Source organism: Corythoichthys intestinalis, chromosome 20 (genome assembly GCF_030265065.1).
Source record: "Corythoichthys intestinalis isolate RoL2023-P3 chromosome 20, ASM3026506v1, whole genome shotgun sequence".
In the NCBI taxonomy this organism is placed as follows: domain Eukaryota; kingdom Metazoa; phylum Chordata; class Actinopteri; order Syngnathiformes; family Syngnathidae; genus Corythoichthys; species Corythoichthys intestinalis.
Window position 1 is genome coordinate 33329662 of NC_080414.1, and position 17949 is coordinate 33347610.

General features: G+C 39.4%; 1 protein-coding gene across 2 annotated transcripts in view; it reads right to left on the reverse strand.

Moving 5' to 3' along the window:
- The window catches only part of mtpap (mitochondrial poly(A) polymerase), a 47038-nt gene that overhangs the window by 25654 nt on the left and 3435 nt on the right, over window positions 1-17949 (reverse strand). Inside the window, exons 2-6 of one of the 2 annotated variants that reach the window (XM_057824619.1) lie at window positions 16733-16864; window positions 16397-16624; window positions 16076-16300; window positions 13449-13660; window positions 11266-11492 (exon numbers count right to left, since the gene is read on the reverse strand). In XM_057824619.1, coding sequence (XP_057680602.1) covers window positions 11266-11492; window positions 13449-13660; window positions 16076-16300; window positions 16397-16624; window positions 16733-16855 — 1015 coding nt within the window. In that variant the 5' untranslated portion in view covers window positions 16856-16864. Of the gene's footprint in view, window positions 1-11265; window positions 11493-13448; window positions 13661-16075; window positions 16301-16396; window positions 16625-16697; window positions 16865-17949 lie in introns of both variants that reach the window. The other variant, XM_057824618.1, reaches the window with a different exon arrangement.

Genomic DNA, 17949 nt, shown 5'->3' on the forward strand with positions numbered 1-17949 from the left:
ATTTAAGTCATATATAAGTTTTTGCCCGAAACAGCAACATTTTAAAAGTTTTCAACAGCTAAATCACTCAGTTTTCACATCAGAAACTTAATACTTGAGGAAAGCATGCAGAATCATCTCAATTTTACTCAACAAAAAATAAATTAGCATTTTTCTGTATCCAACCACAACTTTTTTAGGTGTAATTTCGATGTTACTATTGCCTCAGCACGTCTTCAGACTATTAGGTCCTCTTCGTTTTTAAATTGAAATGTTACATAAAATAAAACATTTGTATGAACGCAGAAATGTCTAAATTACAAAAAAAAATTTGCCAAAAAACGGGCAGTTCGCTACAAATTACCTGATCATTTGAATGTAAAGTCACGCTATTGTGTATGAATACAACAAGGCAGCCATCACAAAACAAAAGCTTTTAAAGTTGAAAATTATTGTTAATAAATGCGTAAATTCCAGAATTTCTATAGATATGAACGTAAAACAGTCTAGATTCTTGGTTAAAAGCAAAACAAAAAAACAAAACAAAACAAAACAAAAAAAAAAAAAACAGGCAGTTATCATTCATTTTACGTAAATATTTCAAGCTAAAGTTACACTATTTTTTCCCCATTCATTTTTTTTTACAATGTTTCAAAGTGCATGAATGGTGCTATTTTATACAATAAATACCTTGAATCATTGACCTAAAACTCTTGAGACACTCCTGCCTGTCTCTATGCAGGTAAACTGTTGTCCTTTTTTACCTATGTAAATCCGGCGTTTGAATGCAGCGTATTTGATTTGATAGCAGTGAAAGCTGCACGACGCTCTGCCTGGCCCGGCCCACAACGGGAAGGCGTGGCACAATGTCTATAGGTGCTGTCTAGTCAACTGATAGTGAAGTCTATGTGTACCTCTTGTCCGGATATTTTACTATAAGGACTAGAGACCCAGGTAATTTCTTAAACGCCGAATACCCGGTCTAGTGTAGCCACCTGTGTGAAAATCGGAGCCAAAGGAAGTTATGTCATGGAGCGCGCCATTGCATTTTTTTGTGTGGCATTACGGCAAATGGGACAGATGCGGCTTTCCTGCTCCTCTTTTTACAACTGAAGGACCTTATCAATTTTACACTTGGATACAGTATGTCCAGAGAAGACATTAAACAATGGCAAAAAATTCTAAGCTTCTGGTTTAGAGGTGACCTGTGTGGACGATGACGTCACACACGAGTCTGCTCCCTTTTTTTTTTTTTTTTTTTTTTTTAATGTGAATGTAGGCGTCCCTCGTCCCTTCCTTTGCAGGAGCGTGGCGTTTATAAACGCACCTTAAACGTAGTGCGGACAGGTATAAAATATTGTCCAAATTACAAGGCAAAAAAATTATCCCTCCTGACATAACCTAAATCTGTGTGTGTTCATGCAAGTGCATCAAAAAAAAAGCTGAGTCATTGACCTTACCAGAATGATTGGCCTTTTATTGTCCAGTAAGCATTCTGTGTAATAGAGACTCTGCTAAACGGGGTAAAGGCAGTGAAGGAGGTGGTGTTGGCAGTGCAGCTGGCCACAGTGATGTGGGGGTGGGCGGGTTTGGTCTGATTGCTTTTGGAGGGCAATTATGAAGCGGCCAAGGTGACAGAGGATAAATAGGGTTCACTTCACTTGGTACAATCTGCTACAGTGGTGCTTAGGCACATTTGCAAAAAGTATACGCTAATATAAAGGTGTGCCAACAATGACGTTTTGCCACCATGGGGTGTAGAGTATAAAGAAATTTATCCTTAATGTCCTGCTTTATATGGTCCCATTTTCAGCTCGTGGAAATAGAATTAAGTAGCCTTTTTGGTCGTGCTGTGTGCAAAATAAACAATAATCCCAATTAAAACAGCATGGTCTGATGGGACTTGCAGGTAATTATAATGACAAACAAGCATGATGTTGTATATTGCTATTCATTTCTGAAGAGTGGGCCCACACTATCTTTCACTACAGCTATAGGAAATAGCAACAATATGCAAGTAACTGAAGCCCATTATGAAAAAAATAACAGCTTGTAGTTGTTTGACGGCCTGAACTCAGACCGCAGTGCACATTTGGGAAAATGAGGAATTTTACATTCACCTGTAGAGTTTCTTTTGAACGATATAAACCTACATGAAATGCAGCGTACAGATTTCCTATGTACATCTTAACTATAGGCCTACTGAGGCGAGCTGCAGATACAACCATCTGTTTAAGATAGGCTAAGTGCGAGCGGATATGAATTTGGTCAATGTCCTCTTCAACTCACTATGAAAGACTACGTTGCTAATATTATGCAGAGTCAGTGCATCTGGAATTGACAGTCCGGACAAGTTCTTTGTTGTCTATGCCTTTAGTATTCTGAACATGCAGTCTTAAAAATGAGTTTTGTCCTTAGGGTTGGAACTTTCCTAGCACACAATGCATACTGTCCGAGAAATGGTGAGGCAAAGTCATGCTCTGAAATTTGAATACAAACTTTTCTTGAATAATTTAGTCATAAATCCTGAAAAAGAAGCTAAGGTGTATCCATTTTAAAAATACTAAACCCCGTAGAAGCTCCAAAAGGGCTTTAAGTACTAAATAGCAGCGCTGCAGCTATCGATTTATTTTTATTTTTTTTTTAGTAGTCTATCAACTTGTTAGTTCGAATAATCGATTAATCGGATTAGGAACATTAAATGCTTCGCAGAATAAATTTTAGGAGACGTCAAGTAAAGGCTTGTTGAGATTGCACTTTCAAAAGAGCGATAAATGGGAATACAAAATAAAATTCTCGTGTGTTTCTTCAAACTATGCTGAATTGAATTTTTATTCAAAAACAAATTAAAATACTTGATCTTAGCCTCAAACGGTATTAAAAAAATAAATAAATGAGGATCTTAGAACAAAAAAAGAACAATTGGCTAACTGGCATACAAAAGTCCGCTAGCTCAAATGCTATAGAACGCTAACATTTTTTTTTTTCCAATGCACTTAACAAATTGTTCAAACACATATTCCCATTAAGAACGGCCGAATATACCTATAAACTAAATTGCGAATGCGTAAAAAAAACATTAGCTCAGGCAAAAAATTACCTATGTTGGTCTTAACAGGGAGCAGCAGGAATCAGCTATGTTAAATGAGTTATGTCAACTTAAATGTTGACACTAGAGGGCAGTGTGTCCACCCAAATCAATAAAACTAAATGCAAACACTTTCAAAACAAACCATTTCAATGCCACTCTACTGTATTTTTTGGACTATAAGTTGCACCGGAGTTTAAGTCGTACCAGCCAAAAAATGCGCAATTAAAAGGAAAAAAACATACACAAGTCGCACCGGAGTATAAGGCGCATTTTTAGGGGAAATTATTTGATAGAATCAAGCACCAAGAACAGACATGTCATCTTGAAAGGCAATTTAAAATAAAAATTAGGCCTGAACGATATTGGAAAAAACTATTGTTGTGATTTTTGGGGGGGTTTGCGATATATTGCGATATTATATTGCGATATTAAAAGAATAAATATATACATATTTTTTCAAAGAAATTTTCACTAGATGACTTGAATAGCGGTTTGGAAAGACTTTGGATGACTCACCATCACCACAGTGTACAGTGATCCCTCGTTTTTCGCGGTTAATGGGGACCAGAACCCGCCGCGATAAGTGAAAAACCCCGACGTAGCGCCCCCCCCCCCCCAATTTTTTTTTTTTTTGGAGTGTGTGTTTTTTGTGCTCAATGTATTTATTCAGATTTAGCATTGGAAAGACATACATATAAGACATGTTTTTTCCTCACTTTTTCCCCCAAAGTGATTTAAAAATGTGTATAAATAAATGGTTTTTAAGCACTTGAAATGTCATAATTATTATAAGTTTTAAACATAACTGTCCAACCAAATCATTTTTGAACAAGAATAAAGTACTGTAGTAGAAAAATGCTTCGCTTTATTGAACACTTCTGTTTATCTACCTTAGCTTTGACTCTTGGAGTGACATGTAGAAATTTCAAACTCCTGATGATCACTTCTGGCCTTTATTTTACATGTCTCCAACTTCCCCACAGACACACATTCATTCCAGCGTAGCTTCCTTGCAGAAACTGTTTAACAAGTTAAACGATGATTGACACATTGCTCCGCTTTGAAGTCCCCTTCTTTGGCAAGATCTAAGACAACGAGCATCGTTAACTTTTATAAGCAAGTGCTGCAGTGACTGTGAGGAACAAAGGGCTGGGAGAGGGAGGGTGTGCGGCTGTGTAGCACAGCAGAAAGCATGGCGTATGTGGATAAAAAAACAAAAAACTATCGCATGTGCTTGCGATGGGACTATCGCGCACGCGCACATCGCGATGGCAATGTTTAAATGATATATTGCTCAGGCTTAATAAAAATACAATAGAAATCAACAGGCTGAATAAGTGTACAGTATGCTAACATTACATGACGCATAAACAACGAACTGAGAATATGCACGGTTTGTTAATGTAACATAGCTATTAAGAGTTATTCCGATAACTATAGCATAAAGAACATGCTAACAAGCTACAATGATATAATAATGTGTTCAGAATTTCACACCTAAGTCGCTCCAGAGTATAAGACGCACCCTCTGCCAAACTATGAAAAAAAACTTTTGAGTTATAGTTCGAAAAATACGGTAATTAAAAGAATACTCGAAGCAGCAAAATTTAGTAAATTTAGTTTAGCAAAAAAAGTTGTTGACGTCGCAGGGCGGTGACGTCACATAGTTACGCTGCCGGGCTTTCAAAGCATGACTCTAATGACACAAATATGTCATCTGTTCAACCCTTTCAATTTAAATCCGAGAGGAACATTAATGAGCATGACAGCACTGTCGATATTTCACAAAATGAGCAGCAAATGCGAAATGATCAGGAAAAACGGGATGAACGAGAGTGGAAAAAGAAAACTGTGTTCTGCCAAAATGTTCTACATCGGCGAGACGTCTACAAGAGGCGAATTTGACACCCAAAGTTCCACCATGCGCTTTCAGCTTGTTTTGTTTAGCTGCTACAGAAAGAACATACTAAAGATGCCTTAAGGAAATACTAAAACCTGGTAATGTCAAATAAAGGTGGTTTAAACATGCTATGGTCAACAGATCAACAATTTGCTAACCTACCACAAGAAAACCCAATGTTTGAAAGTATGCGAGGGAAAAACATGCACAAAGTATTTTAAGGCAATGAAAAGGTAATAGTAGACTCAATAAAAACACAAATAGTAAGTGTTCGTCGCTTTTAACCAATGAGCGCATGTGTTAGACGTCTCACCGCGCAAAAGGAATTGCAGTAACCCAGTAGTATTCATCGAGTGACAGGAACAATTAGAGGTGGGAATCTTGGGGCACCTAACGATTCGATTATTGATGACCCCCCATCCCCAAGCTATTAGCTGCTTTTAATGTTTTGTACATTAGTTACAAAAAAATTGTACAAAAAGCCTCTCAGGCTTAAATAAATGACTATTTCAGTAACAAGTTAACAGTTCAAAACAGTAAATCAAATAGTCAAGTCCCCATTCTGTATTAGCAGCTTCAAACTACATTCAATAAATTTAATGTTGTGAATCAACAGTTAAAGTTGTTAAAATTGCTCCCGTTATTCCATATTTTCCCTTCTGTCTACTTTCGAAGTGTGAAAGTTTTGAAACCCTTTTAAAGATAGATTCAAGTCAAGATTTTGCTGATTTAGAAGTATTTTAGTTAAAAAGTTAATTAGGTTTGCTGAGAAGGTTCGCTACAACAGCCTTCCACTAATTCTGCTGCTTGAAGATTGTGGCTGTTTATTAATGCCAGCAAGTCTGTCATTTGGCATCCAGTTTTCTATACATGGGCTGCTAACGCTGCCGAGTCTGTCATTTCGCATCTTGTTCTTTATACATGTGATATTTACCGAAGCATTATGTGAACATAGTTTGTAGCGGCTGTCGGCAGCAGTCAGGTATTATTGTTTTTTATCTAGCCGCATGAGTTGAGACAGAGCTGTGAATTGAGCATTGTCATTACCCGGGTAATGACAAGCATGATGCTTTCATCAAAGAATGCTCCCTTTGCAACAACTAGTTTTGCGGACATATTGCTTCCTAGCTGTTCATTTGTTGAGGGAATCTGCAGAAACTTCACTCCACGCATCCAGAAGCACCTCCCACAAGTTGGATTGGCTTGATGGGCACTTCTTGTGTACCATACTGGCCAAGCGGCTCTCAATGGGTTTGAGATCTGTTGACTGTGCACGCCACTCCATTACAGATAGAATACCAGCTGCCTACTTCTTTCTTAAATAGTTCTTGCATAATTTGGAGGTGGTCTTTGGATCATTGTCATGTTGTAGGATAAAATTGACTCCAATCAAGCGTTGTCCACAGGGTATGGCATGGCGTTGCAAAATGGAGTGATACCCTTCCCTATTTAAAATCCCGTTGACCTTGTACAAATCTCCGACTTTACCAGCACCAACGCAACCCCAGACCATCACACCCAGACCTTCACCATGGTTGACAGATGACATCAGGCACTCTTCCAGCATCTTTTCAGTTGTTCTGCATCTCACAAATGTTCCTCTCTTTGATCCAAAGTCCAAACATCTCAAACTACGATTCGTCTGTCCATAACACTTTTTCCAAATCTTCCTGTCCAATGTCTGTGTTTTTTTGCCCATATTAATAGTTTCCTTTTAGTAGCCTGTCTTAGATGGCTTTTTTTTTTTTTTTGCCACGCTGCCCTGAAAGCCAGCATCCCAGGATCGTCTCTTCACTGTCGACATTGACACTAGGGGTGCAACGGTTCAGGTAGCCCACGGTTCGGTTTGAACCTCGGTTTTGGGATCACAGTTTTGGTTTGGTTTCGGTTTTGCATTTAAAAAGAAAAACAAAAAAAACCCTGCCTTTATTTTGCTTTTAAGAAAATGAAATAAACACTTAAAATGTAAACATTTTCGACTGTTAAAATGCCTCTTAGCTCTTTGGCTAGTGTAGTGACTGACTACTGAAATACACACAGTAGTAAAAAAGTTACTTGGCAAAGTAACTTGTGTTAACGTTCATGTTTTTTTTTTCTTCATTTTTTTCAAACAACATAGTAACGTTTGCCATGTTTGCAGGTCATTTAAAGTGCCTGTGACACGAAAAAGCATGTTTATTTCATAATACACGCGGTATTTTATGCCCCTGAATGATATGGACCGCTTGGATGTGTGTGGAAGCGATCGCTATTTTTATTTAGTTTTTTGAAACCCACGCCATGAAAATGAGTGACTTCCGGCTTCGGTCTTGCATTGAGGAGGAGGGCGCTGTGACGTGTACGGTAGAAGACGTCCTCTTCATGCTACAGTGTACTGTTGTGTATGAGGACGAAGGATTCAGCTGATTTTGCGGATTAATACGTTTATTTTTCGCATCACGCCAGCCAAACGGCTGCAGAAAAATCATTCTGTATGAGGGAGAGGCGTATGCGCCTTTTTGGAGTTTCAAAAGGTTCCCATTCACCGTGGATATTTACTGTGGGACCATTGGACTTATGAGGAGGTGAGTAAACATCTTGTTTTGTATTATGTCAAATACGAATACAGCGATTACAAAGTAAACACTACAAACTTCCTTTAAATAAAGGAGTACTTACGTTTGATCATTGATAGGCATGTAAAAAGCTCTCCTAATGCTCATTAGCAGCAGCAAGTTAGCTGCAAAACAACTCCAGCCACCCTCCTCCGGGGAACGAACTGTAAATTGCTCTCCGCCGGGCGGTTTGCCGATCCGCGAAGACAATCGACAACCGGGTCGTCACGTCAAATAATCCAGGCTAGTTATGTGTGATTTTCCGCTTTGAAGACTTTGAAACATCACTCGGTTCGGGTTAGCATGTCGGCTAGCTGTCACGCCTTCTGGTTTGTATACATTCTCCGAAGCCGGGGAAGGGAAATGACATATGTCCGATTTAGGTGTCATAAAATATCGTTCAGGGGGTGCGACAGTAAAGGTGAAGTCGACAGTTTTGATCATTATGGAGTAATTTTGCCATGTCGTCCTGAATAAATGCATTTTTATTATTTCATATTCCATTCAGCACAAGACTGTTATTTGTCATGACCATGCCAGTTATTTAGCAATTGGGGAAAATACTTGGATAAAAAGAATATCCTGTAAAAATATTGAAGTAAAGACACAGAAACAATGACATTTTGCCCCTCTCTTCGTCGCGTTTTCCTCGTTGTGAATAGTTCCCCCTTGACGGGCTGACTGGTCCTTCTCAAGCCATTTATATAGCTATTGGGGAAAAATACTTGGATAAAAAGAATATCCTGTAAAAATATTGGAGAAGAGAGACTGAAACAATGACATTTGACGGCTCTCTTCGTCGCGTTTTCCTCGTTCTGAATAATTCCCCCTCAATGGGCTAAAAAGTAAAACCGATGAGCCCAGTCTACCGCTGACGTCATCCACCTGTTGGGGACGCTAAAGCCCTATAATGGTAGGCGTGGCTAACCGGCAGATTAAAAGACTAATTTCTCGTCATCTGTGCTTTGCTAAATTGTTGTATATAGTCGAATCGTCTCAAAATATGATTCTAATTCACATAATAATGCCATTTAAGACTTTTTTTCTCGTGTCGTATGCTCTTTAATGTTGTGAATCAACCGTTAAAGTTGATAAAATTGCTTCTGTTTTTGCATTAGTTCCCTTCTGTCTACTTTCGACATGTGAAACTTTTAAAACTGTCTCATCCTTTAGAGATAGACTCAAGTTAAGATTTTGCCGATTTAGGAGTATTTTAGATAAAAAGTTACTTAGGTTCGCTAGGAAGGTTCACTACAACAGAGCCCTTCTGAGAAGTGTACTGCTCTAAAATGGAGTCTTGTCATTTTGCATGTAGTTCTATATGCATGAGATATCTAGGCGTAGCAAATACTGGAGCCACCTAGCCTAGCATCGCATTTGCTACAGCGTCACAACAAACACTCTTCCCTCTCCGTGTCTCTGACTTTTCTCATGTCAGTCAACCAACCTATTAACGGACATTGTCTCATTGCCGAAACGGTGACAAAATCTGAAAGGAGGAAAAAAAACCGTAATGCACGAAAAACGTACACATTTGAAAAATCAGTGCTCACGTGTACAAATTACGCAGAGACCGTACAACTTGACAGGTATGAATTATGGTGGACCTTGACAGTTAGGTAGTAGCACGGGACGTCCAACTATCAGTGGTCTGGGCGAAACTATGTGTTATGCTATGTTTAGCGAAACCATCTTCGATGGCTTTGCGTGCCATTTCATAAATGTCGGGCATTACGTTGTTGGAGAAATATGTCAGCGAGGGAACAATGTAATGCAGGTCAAGCATTGCAAATAAATTAACGAAGCCCGCCGTGTGTTTTCACTGGTGTCATCTTCGGGGTTGTCCTGCTCTGAGGAAGTGATATCTGTGGGTGATGCCGGCTGAGGTGCCGGAGTCATGTTATAAGTGTTGCCATTAGCATAAAGAACAAGCGCTGAGCAATGCTTGCAAATTGTTTTATTTTATTTTTTTCAATATTTTCTTTCCCTGCGCATTGTAGTCCACGGGGAAACCGAAATGTTGCCACAGCGCAGATTTGAAAGAAGCCAGTGCTTCCTCAAAATTCGGTGTCTCCACTCCTCCGCTTGCCATAGCTTTTTGTTTTCTTTCTTGTTTCACTTTCACTTCGCTCGTAAGCGAGAGAGGGGGTTACTCGGCTTCTATTACACAGGTGCTTGACAGCGATCGGACGTTTACTTGCGGGGCGGGAATTTCTCCACAGCTGTGCTTCACGTCACACACAGGTATACAGAGCTCGACCAATTCATTCCACAAGCGTTCGGAATAAATTAATTGCAAAACCGAAAAGGCGCGGTTCATAAAGGCGTATTGAACCGTACAGGGCGAACCGTACAGTTCGGCTTTGAACCGCAAACCGTTGCACTGCTAATTGACACTGGCGTTTTACGGGTACTATTTGATGAAGTCGCTAGATGAGGACCTGTGAGGCATCTATTTCTCAAACTAAAGACTCTTATGTACTTGTTTTCTTGCTCGGTTGTGCAGCGGGGCCTTCCGCTTGTCTTTCTACTCTGGTTAGATCTTGTTTGTGCTACTCTCTGAAGGGAGTGGGACACAGCGTTATAGGAAATCTTCAATTTTTTTTGCAATTTCTCTAATGGAATAGCCTTCATTTCTATGAACAGATTGTCGAGTTTCACGTGTAAGTTGTCTTTTCCTGGCCATTTTGAAAGTTTATTCAAACACACAAAAGGTGATGCTCCAGATACCAAACTAGCTCAAAGGAAGATCAGTTTTATAGCTTCTCTAACCACCTAAACTGTTTTGAGCTGTGCCAAAATAATTGCACAAGGTTTTCTAATCATCTATTATCCTTCTGAGGCAACTAACAAGCACAATGTACCATTAGAACACTTGAGTGATGTTTGCTGTAAATAGGCCTCTTTACAAAACTACGTAGATATTGCATTAAAACATGACATTTCCAGCTAGAATAGTCATTTACCACATTAATAATGTATTGAGTGTTTTTCTGATTAGTTTAATGTTTCCATTGAAAAAAAAACTGTGCTTTTCTTTCAAAAAGGAGGACATTTCTAAGTGACCCCAAACTTTTGAACGGTAGTGTAAGAATCAGAAATTTCGCAGACCTCTAGTGACAATCTACATAATCACCCCGAGCGTCCATTGTGCGCTTAAAACATGGCGCCCTCTGTAGGGCAAAACATGTACTAAATATCATAGATTTTTAAATCAATGGCAATATTCAATGCATTTTAATAACATATTTCAGTAAAAGAACAATTGTGGCTTATTAGAGCCTACAAGTCTTGAGTCCGAGGTTCCCTTCTAAAAAAAATGCTGCAAAATGTACAATCTGGAAGAGAGCTACATTACACTGTTTTTAACAAAGCACCTGACCATGCCCAGACATCAAATTTTAGTTCAGATTTGGATAGGATTTCAATAAATGTCTGTCATTGATTCTATTTAGGTCACAAGTAAACTGGAATCTTGCAGACTGTGAGGAAAGAGGTAGAGGTGTTGGACTGATGGCCTTCAGGATAAATTTTGGATCATAGAAGCTTGATTATTTTTTTCACGTCATGTGGATTCTCAATAAAAAATTAAAAAAAAAAAAAAGATTTCATTTAAGAGGCCAGGCTCACGTGACTAAAATACCCTTTTTGGAGGGGTAGTCCAACAACTCTTTTAAATGACAGTTGTTGCTGTGTTGTACCTGCGAGTTCTCGTAGGTGGTCCAGAGTAGGGATGATAGGCGGGCTTCTCTGTTGCAGAAAGAACAGCACCATGACGGTGAGAGAGAAGTTGGTGATCCAGGCCCCAGGTATGCTACTGGTCACTCCATGTGCTCGGGCCCAACAGCGTACAGTGAACACCAGGTGACGTACTCGAGGGTCCAGTTGACTATAAAGGTAAAGTAGCTCCGAGCTCTTCATCGCCACCCTGTGGGCAACAGGCCAGATGACAACTAGTACATACTACTGTTGTTTCATTTGACACAAATGTTAATGGTACAGGTAGGGACAATGTACGATACTAAAAATAAAAAAAAATGCCATGTAAAGAAAATAAAGTTTTCAATCTCTAAACTGTACATTCCCTAGATAAGATCTTGGAAATTCTGTATATAACTCAAAAGTTGAGTCAGTGAAACTGGCATTCTAAATCACCACTCCAGGCATCTTGATGACGTATAATTTGCTGTCACTTTTTTCTTCCTGTTGAGACATTCACTTGCTCAAGCATAGACACCAAAGCAAAAACAGGAAATTGTAATGACCAAAAGACAACTGAGCAAGAGTAGAGAAAAGTCCCCCCAGCACTTGAATCAACCCACCAAAGATACCTTGCAACTATTTCCGGAGAGACTACACAGTGGTTTTCTGTGTAGGAGCTAATGAGTACTTATTTGTGTGGGTATTGTGTGTGTGTGTAGTTTCAGTTACATAAGCAGCTGACTTAGAAAACATTAGGAGCACCCTCTGAAAAAATCATGTAATACTTCTCTAGTTTGTGTAATTAACAGGTGGTGGCAATAACTAAATAACGCTTGCAGCCAGTTAAAATTGATTAAAGTTGACTCAACCTCTGTCCTGTGTTCTTGTGTACCACATTGAGCATGGAGAAAAGAAAGAAGACCAAAAAACTGTTTGAGGACTTGAGAAGCAAAATTGTGAGGAAGCATGCGCAATCTCAAGGCTACAAGTCCATCTCCAAAGACCTGAATGTTCCTGTGTCTACCGTGCGCAGTGTCACCAATAAGTGCCCATGGCAGTGTGGCTAACCTCCCTAGATGTGGACGCAAAAGAAAAATTGACAAGAGATTTCAACGAAAGATACGCATGGTGGATATAGAAGCTCGACTAACGTCCAAACAAGTTCAAGCTGTCCTTCAGTCAGAGGGTACAACAGTGTCAACCCCTACTATCCGTCAGTATCTGAATGAAAAGGGACTCTATGGTAGGATACCCAGGAAGGCCCCAGAGACATAAAAAAGCCAGGATGGAGTTTGCCAAAACTTACCTGAGAAACCCCAAAACCTTTTGGAACAATGTTCTCTGGTCAGATGAGACAAAAGTAGATCATTTTGGGAAAAGGTATCAACATAGCGTTTACAGGAAAAAAATGAGGCCTTCAAAGAAAAGAACACGGTCCCCACAGTCAAACATGGCGGAGCTTCCCTGATGTTTTGCACTCTCTGGCACTGGACTGCTTGCCCGTGATCATGGCATTATGAAGTCTGAAGACTAGCAACAAATTTTGCAGCATAATGTCGGGCCTAGTGTTGGAAAGCTGGGTCTTCCTCAGAGGTCATGGGTCTTCCAGCAGGACAATGACTCAAAACACACTTCAAAAAGCATTATATAATGGATTGAGAGAAAGCACTAGAGACTTCTAAAGTGGCCATCAATGAGTCCAGACCTGAATCCCATAGAATACCTGTGGAGAGATCTGAAAATGGCAGTTTTGGGAAGGCACCCTTCAAATCTCAGGGACCTAGAGCAGTTATTTCAAAAGAACAATGGTCTAAAATCCCAGCAGAGCATTGCAAGAAACTTATTGACGGCTACCAGAAGTGGTTGTTCGCAGTTATTTTGTCTAAAGGTTGTTCTACCAAGTATTAGGTTGAGGGTGCCAATACTTTTGTCCATCCCATTTTTGGAGTTTTGTGTAAAATGACAATGGTTTAATTTTTTCCCCCATTCTCTTTTGTGTTTTTTCATTGCAAGCAAAATAAATGAAGATGGTACTACCAAAGCATTTGTAATTGCAATCATTTTCTGGGAGAAATTGAGCATTATCTGACAGAATTGCAGGGGTGCCAATACTTTTGGCCAGCAGTGTATATGAGTATGAAGGCTTTGTGTGAAAATATATAGAAGGTAAATTGGTGAAGACCTGTTGTTGGCAGTGAGGTCACACTGGAAACCAGAAGGCTGATGAGCAAAACGGACCAGGGGGCATCGGGCATTCAGGATCTTCTGTACACCAACACAGCCAGGTCCAAACTCATCCACACATCCGCCAATGACAGACAGGATGCTTTGTGTGGCACTGCGCTCAGAAGCGGCCTGCTTCATCTGGTACTCGACTGCCAAACTGGATTTTGGCTGCATAAAAAAAAGAGAGCACTAATCAGATTCAAATACTAATACAATGGCATTTGTTACGTCATCTGAAGGGATTTCAACCAGAATTGATTGAATTACTTTGAAATTAAATAATATCACAGTGGTCCTGTGATTGGCTAATAATTAAGTCTAGCCTCAGTTAAATGAACATAATATACTTTATCCAATAAAGTCGAAGCAACATCAGCAATTGCGATGAGTGCAATGTGATCACTGCGTTATTTATTATTACTGAAGATGTGACCAAAATTTGGCACCGAAAATAGCTGAAATAGCATTTTCGGTTTTATGTCAAAAGGCTGAAAGTTTACCACCGGAAAGTGTGAAGGAGCGAAGTTCTCTTGTGATGACGTAATCAAAACATGGCGAGCTAACAGTACACTACTGGCTCAAAGACAACAGAACCGCGGTTTGGAAGTATTTTGAGGTTGTCACTACCCAGTTGTGACGACAGGAGGTATAGATATCTACGTGATAGATTAAACAATAAATATACATTTTTCTTCCTTGTTTTTTTGGGTGATAATGGTCTCTGAAGGGTTTACTTAGGATGAGGAGAGAGGAAGACTGTTAAAACAGGACTAGAAAACGCCAAGTCTTGTTTTAAGGCGTAGGACAGATTGTAACAGCCTTGTAGAGCTTTACTAGTTTCGACGAAAACGGAATAGCTTTTTGTTGTTGTTATGAACTACAGTTCCACACAAACGTATATCGAGCTCTCATTTAGCTTAGCAATTGGGGGTGTGAGACAAATTTTTCGAGTGTCCCAAACTTGCCGAAAGTTGCAATTTCTACAAAATCTGACAGAACACTTGGAACGCACCCTCCCATGCAGTTTCAGAATAAGCACCTTTCAAACTATATGTCTTGAGCCTCCGGGGTTGTAATTGGAAAATAATGAAATAAAATAATTTGAGAAATTAATAAAGAAAGAAATAAGAAATGAATTTTTCCATTGGTATGCGTTCGTTCACATGTGTATTTTTAGGCCATTCGGCCAAATCTCTCCTGTATTCGGTTTTGGCCAAGAATTTTGCGCTCGGTGCATCCCTATTGATTACTAGGGATGGGAATCGAGAACCAGTCCCGAGTCAAATTCCATAGAATCGTTTGGCATCTTAACTAACGTTTCTCTTATCGGTTCCAACCAGCACGATATACGTTGTAAAGTTTACACATGTTACACACTTTCGAAAAGCATGGCAACATTATTACCATTGGCAAGACTTCTCTTCAAGTGTAATCTGGAGAGAGACATCGCCGAGTGAATTTGCATTGACTTTTACAGGCCATATCATTATTCATGAGACTAACTAAAGAAATGGTGATTTTTCCCAAAAAGTCTATTAATGGGTGTATCGATTCCTCGTCGAATACTCTATCAGAAAAATATAACATATATGTATATAAAATAATCCTAAACGATTTTATTAGCAATTTTAATGCTCCTGTTAGAAAGATTCCATGGGTATGCGTTTGTTCCCATAGCAACCAGTTAGTTCCTGTTATTGTCCTACGTCATGCACGCTGCGTATTCTGGGACTGAATAGGCGTAAGGTGCGCATTTCGAGCAGAGGACGGCCACCTGTAATAGGATTAATCTGTGCGTCCATGAACGAATGTAAGTATTTCATCTTCATGCCATGCCAAGTTCTTATGATAAGTTAAAGCAGTTATCAGCGCAGCCGCTTCGTGTTTGTACTGTTACGTCAGCTGGTTGCTCCCGCTCCTTCTCGCTGCGTCGAGGAGAGCATTGTTTACATTATATTCGCGTTGCACATTTGTGTTATGAGGGAATGTGTTAGTTTAGCATCTTAAAATAACGTTGTACATCCATATGAGTGTAAAGTGCTTAGTTTTCGCCACTTTTATGGCCAAGATGACCACACGTGCACGCAGTGTGTATCCTAGTTGTGTGCGCGCGCTCACACCCCCCCCACCTTTATGTCATTATAATATTACAAGTCATGTATGTGTGCTATTGACTTTACAGTCAATTTGCATGGTTTATTGCATCAGCACTTTCCTTTCAGAACCACACATATACCCACACATTCCAGTCTTCTTCCACACACATACAAACACATCAACATCTTTCGACGCATGCTCTCATCTGCTCATTGAGTGATTGTCATATCAAGTGCCATTGCCTGTATATAGTTGTGCCTGTTGCCAAGTTGGATTACAAGTGCCAAAGACCAACTCCACTCTCCGCTCCTTGTGTTCTAACCACACTCCGAGGCGAATAAACCATATTGAACTCAGAAACTCATACAGTTCATTAATCCAAATTAGAATCGATAAGGGAATCGATAAAGAATCAAATCGTTAAGCAATGTCGATAAAGGAAACGGAATCGTAAAAATCTTATCAATTCCCATCCCTATTTATTACCATCTTTAAATTTCTTCCACTGATGCCATCTAGGTCCAGAAACATGTCCAAATCGCAGCCCAGCTTTCCAAAGCCATTCACTGATGATCCAAACAGTTCAACTGAGCATTCTGGGAAATAGGCACTTGCAATGTCTTTGACCAGAGAGCAGACGAGGAAACGCAGTCGACTGTTTTCCTCAGTGAGCTGGTAGGCTTCAGTCAAGGACACTATTTGTTGGTCTATCTGAGAGGAAAGGTAGAGATGTAACATTGTAAACACATTTGAAGTTTACATAAATAATTATTACAAACAGAATCACATTACTGAACAAATACTTACACTTTTCTCTTGGGAAACTCTTTGAATCAGCTCATTAATGGGTATAGTAGTCTGTGGGTGGTTCTGTTTCCTGGACTGTTGGTTAGTCACTTCTTTTGGACCTCTGAGTGTCAGTAGTCTTGATTTATAAGGAACCGTCGATTCATGGTTGTTGCTGGGAACACTGGCAACATCAAGTAATGAGGAGACACTGTCTCGTGAAGCAAATTCTACCACTGCATACATGCCCTGGAAAATAATTCACAATACAATCAATCTAGATCAGTGGGAATATGTATTTAGTGTTAAGGATTTTACTTACATAGCTTTCATAAGTAAAGTAATTTTTAACATCACCATGTAAAGATAAAAACTTGAGGATGTTTTTATCATTGATTTTGGGGGGGCAGTTGATGAGAACAGATCTTTCTGCCTGCTCTTTACGTTGGGCTTGAACAGCATAAAAGGACAAAGGTCCATCTTTTTCACCTGCCAAAAAAGAAACAAGATTTCAACATGTACTTTGTGCCAAAATGCATCCCCACGTTTGCTGTTGTCCACAGTTCTTAATACAGTGGTACCTCTACTTACGAAATTAATTGGTTCTAGAAGTAGTTGAATTTTTTTCTTTTATCCCAGACAATTGTTTTAGGAGTGCACTCAGGCACTCTGATGAAGGCGGAAGTATTCGCCGAAACATGTCAGGTAAACAAAAGAACCTAAAATAATTGTCTGGGATATAGGAAAAAAATTAAACTACCGTAATTTTCGGACTATAAGCCGCAACTTTTTCCCTCATTTTGAATCCTGTGGCTTATAGTCCAGCGCGGCTTATTTGTTGATTTATTTGGATTAATAGGTAACACTTTATTTGACAGCAGACTGCCATATAAGACTGCCATAATTAAGACATGACATTATCATGGGCATTAATGAATGCAGATTTCATTAAGTGTCATTCGGCACATTATGTCACCAACTCCATTTATGTCCAGCTCGGATCTTTTACATACATTCAAAAGTGAGATAATTTGCCGGATGACACAAAATGATGTCTCTCATAAGCATTCATTAATGCTCATGGCAGTGTCATGTCATAACTATGACGGCCTTATGACAGTCCTATGGCTCCACTGTCAAATAAAGTGTTACCAAATCCCATAACTAGCAATTAATGAAACAACTAGAACAGTAACTGAAGAAATAATTAGCACAGAACATGAATGTTGATTGTTGTTTACATCGGTAGCGCCTCAGTGCATGCTAGGAGGCATGTTAAATGACAACAGTGTTGACAGCAGATGGCAGCAAAGGTTTACCGTCTCCCTCAAGAGAACAGTGATGGCCCAATGAAGATTTTTTAAGGAATGAAGCTTTGCAGCCAATTGGTTCAAAGTTTTATGATGGTTTATTTGGTCTTATGTCAGTCTTATGATGCTGCTGTCAAATAAAGTGTTACCATTTAATATCTTTTGGTGTAAATATCCAATAATACAGTGAGGACAGCTGCTGCTTACAGTCCAATGCTGCTTATCTATGAAAAAAATGCCGTTCTCATGTTAAATTTGGAGAGT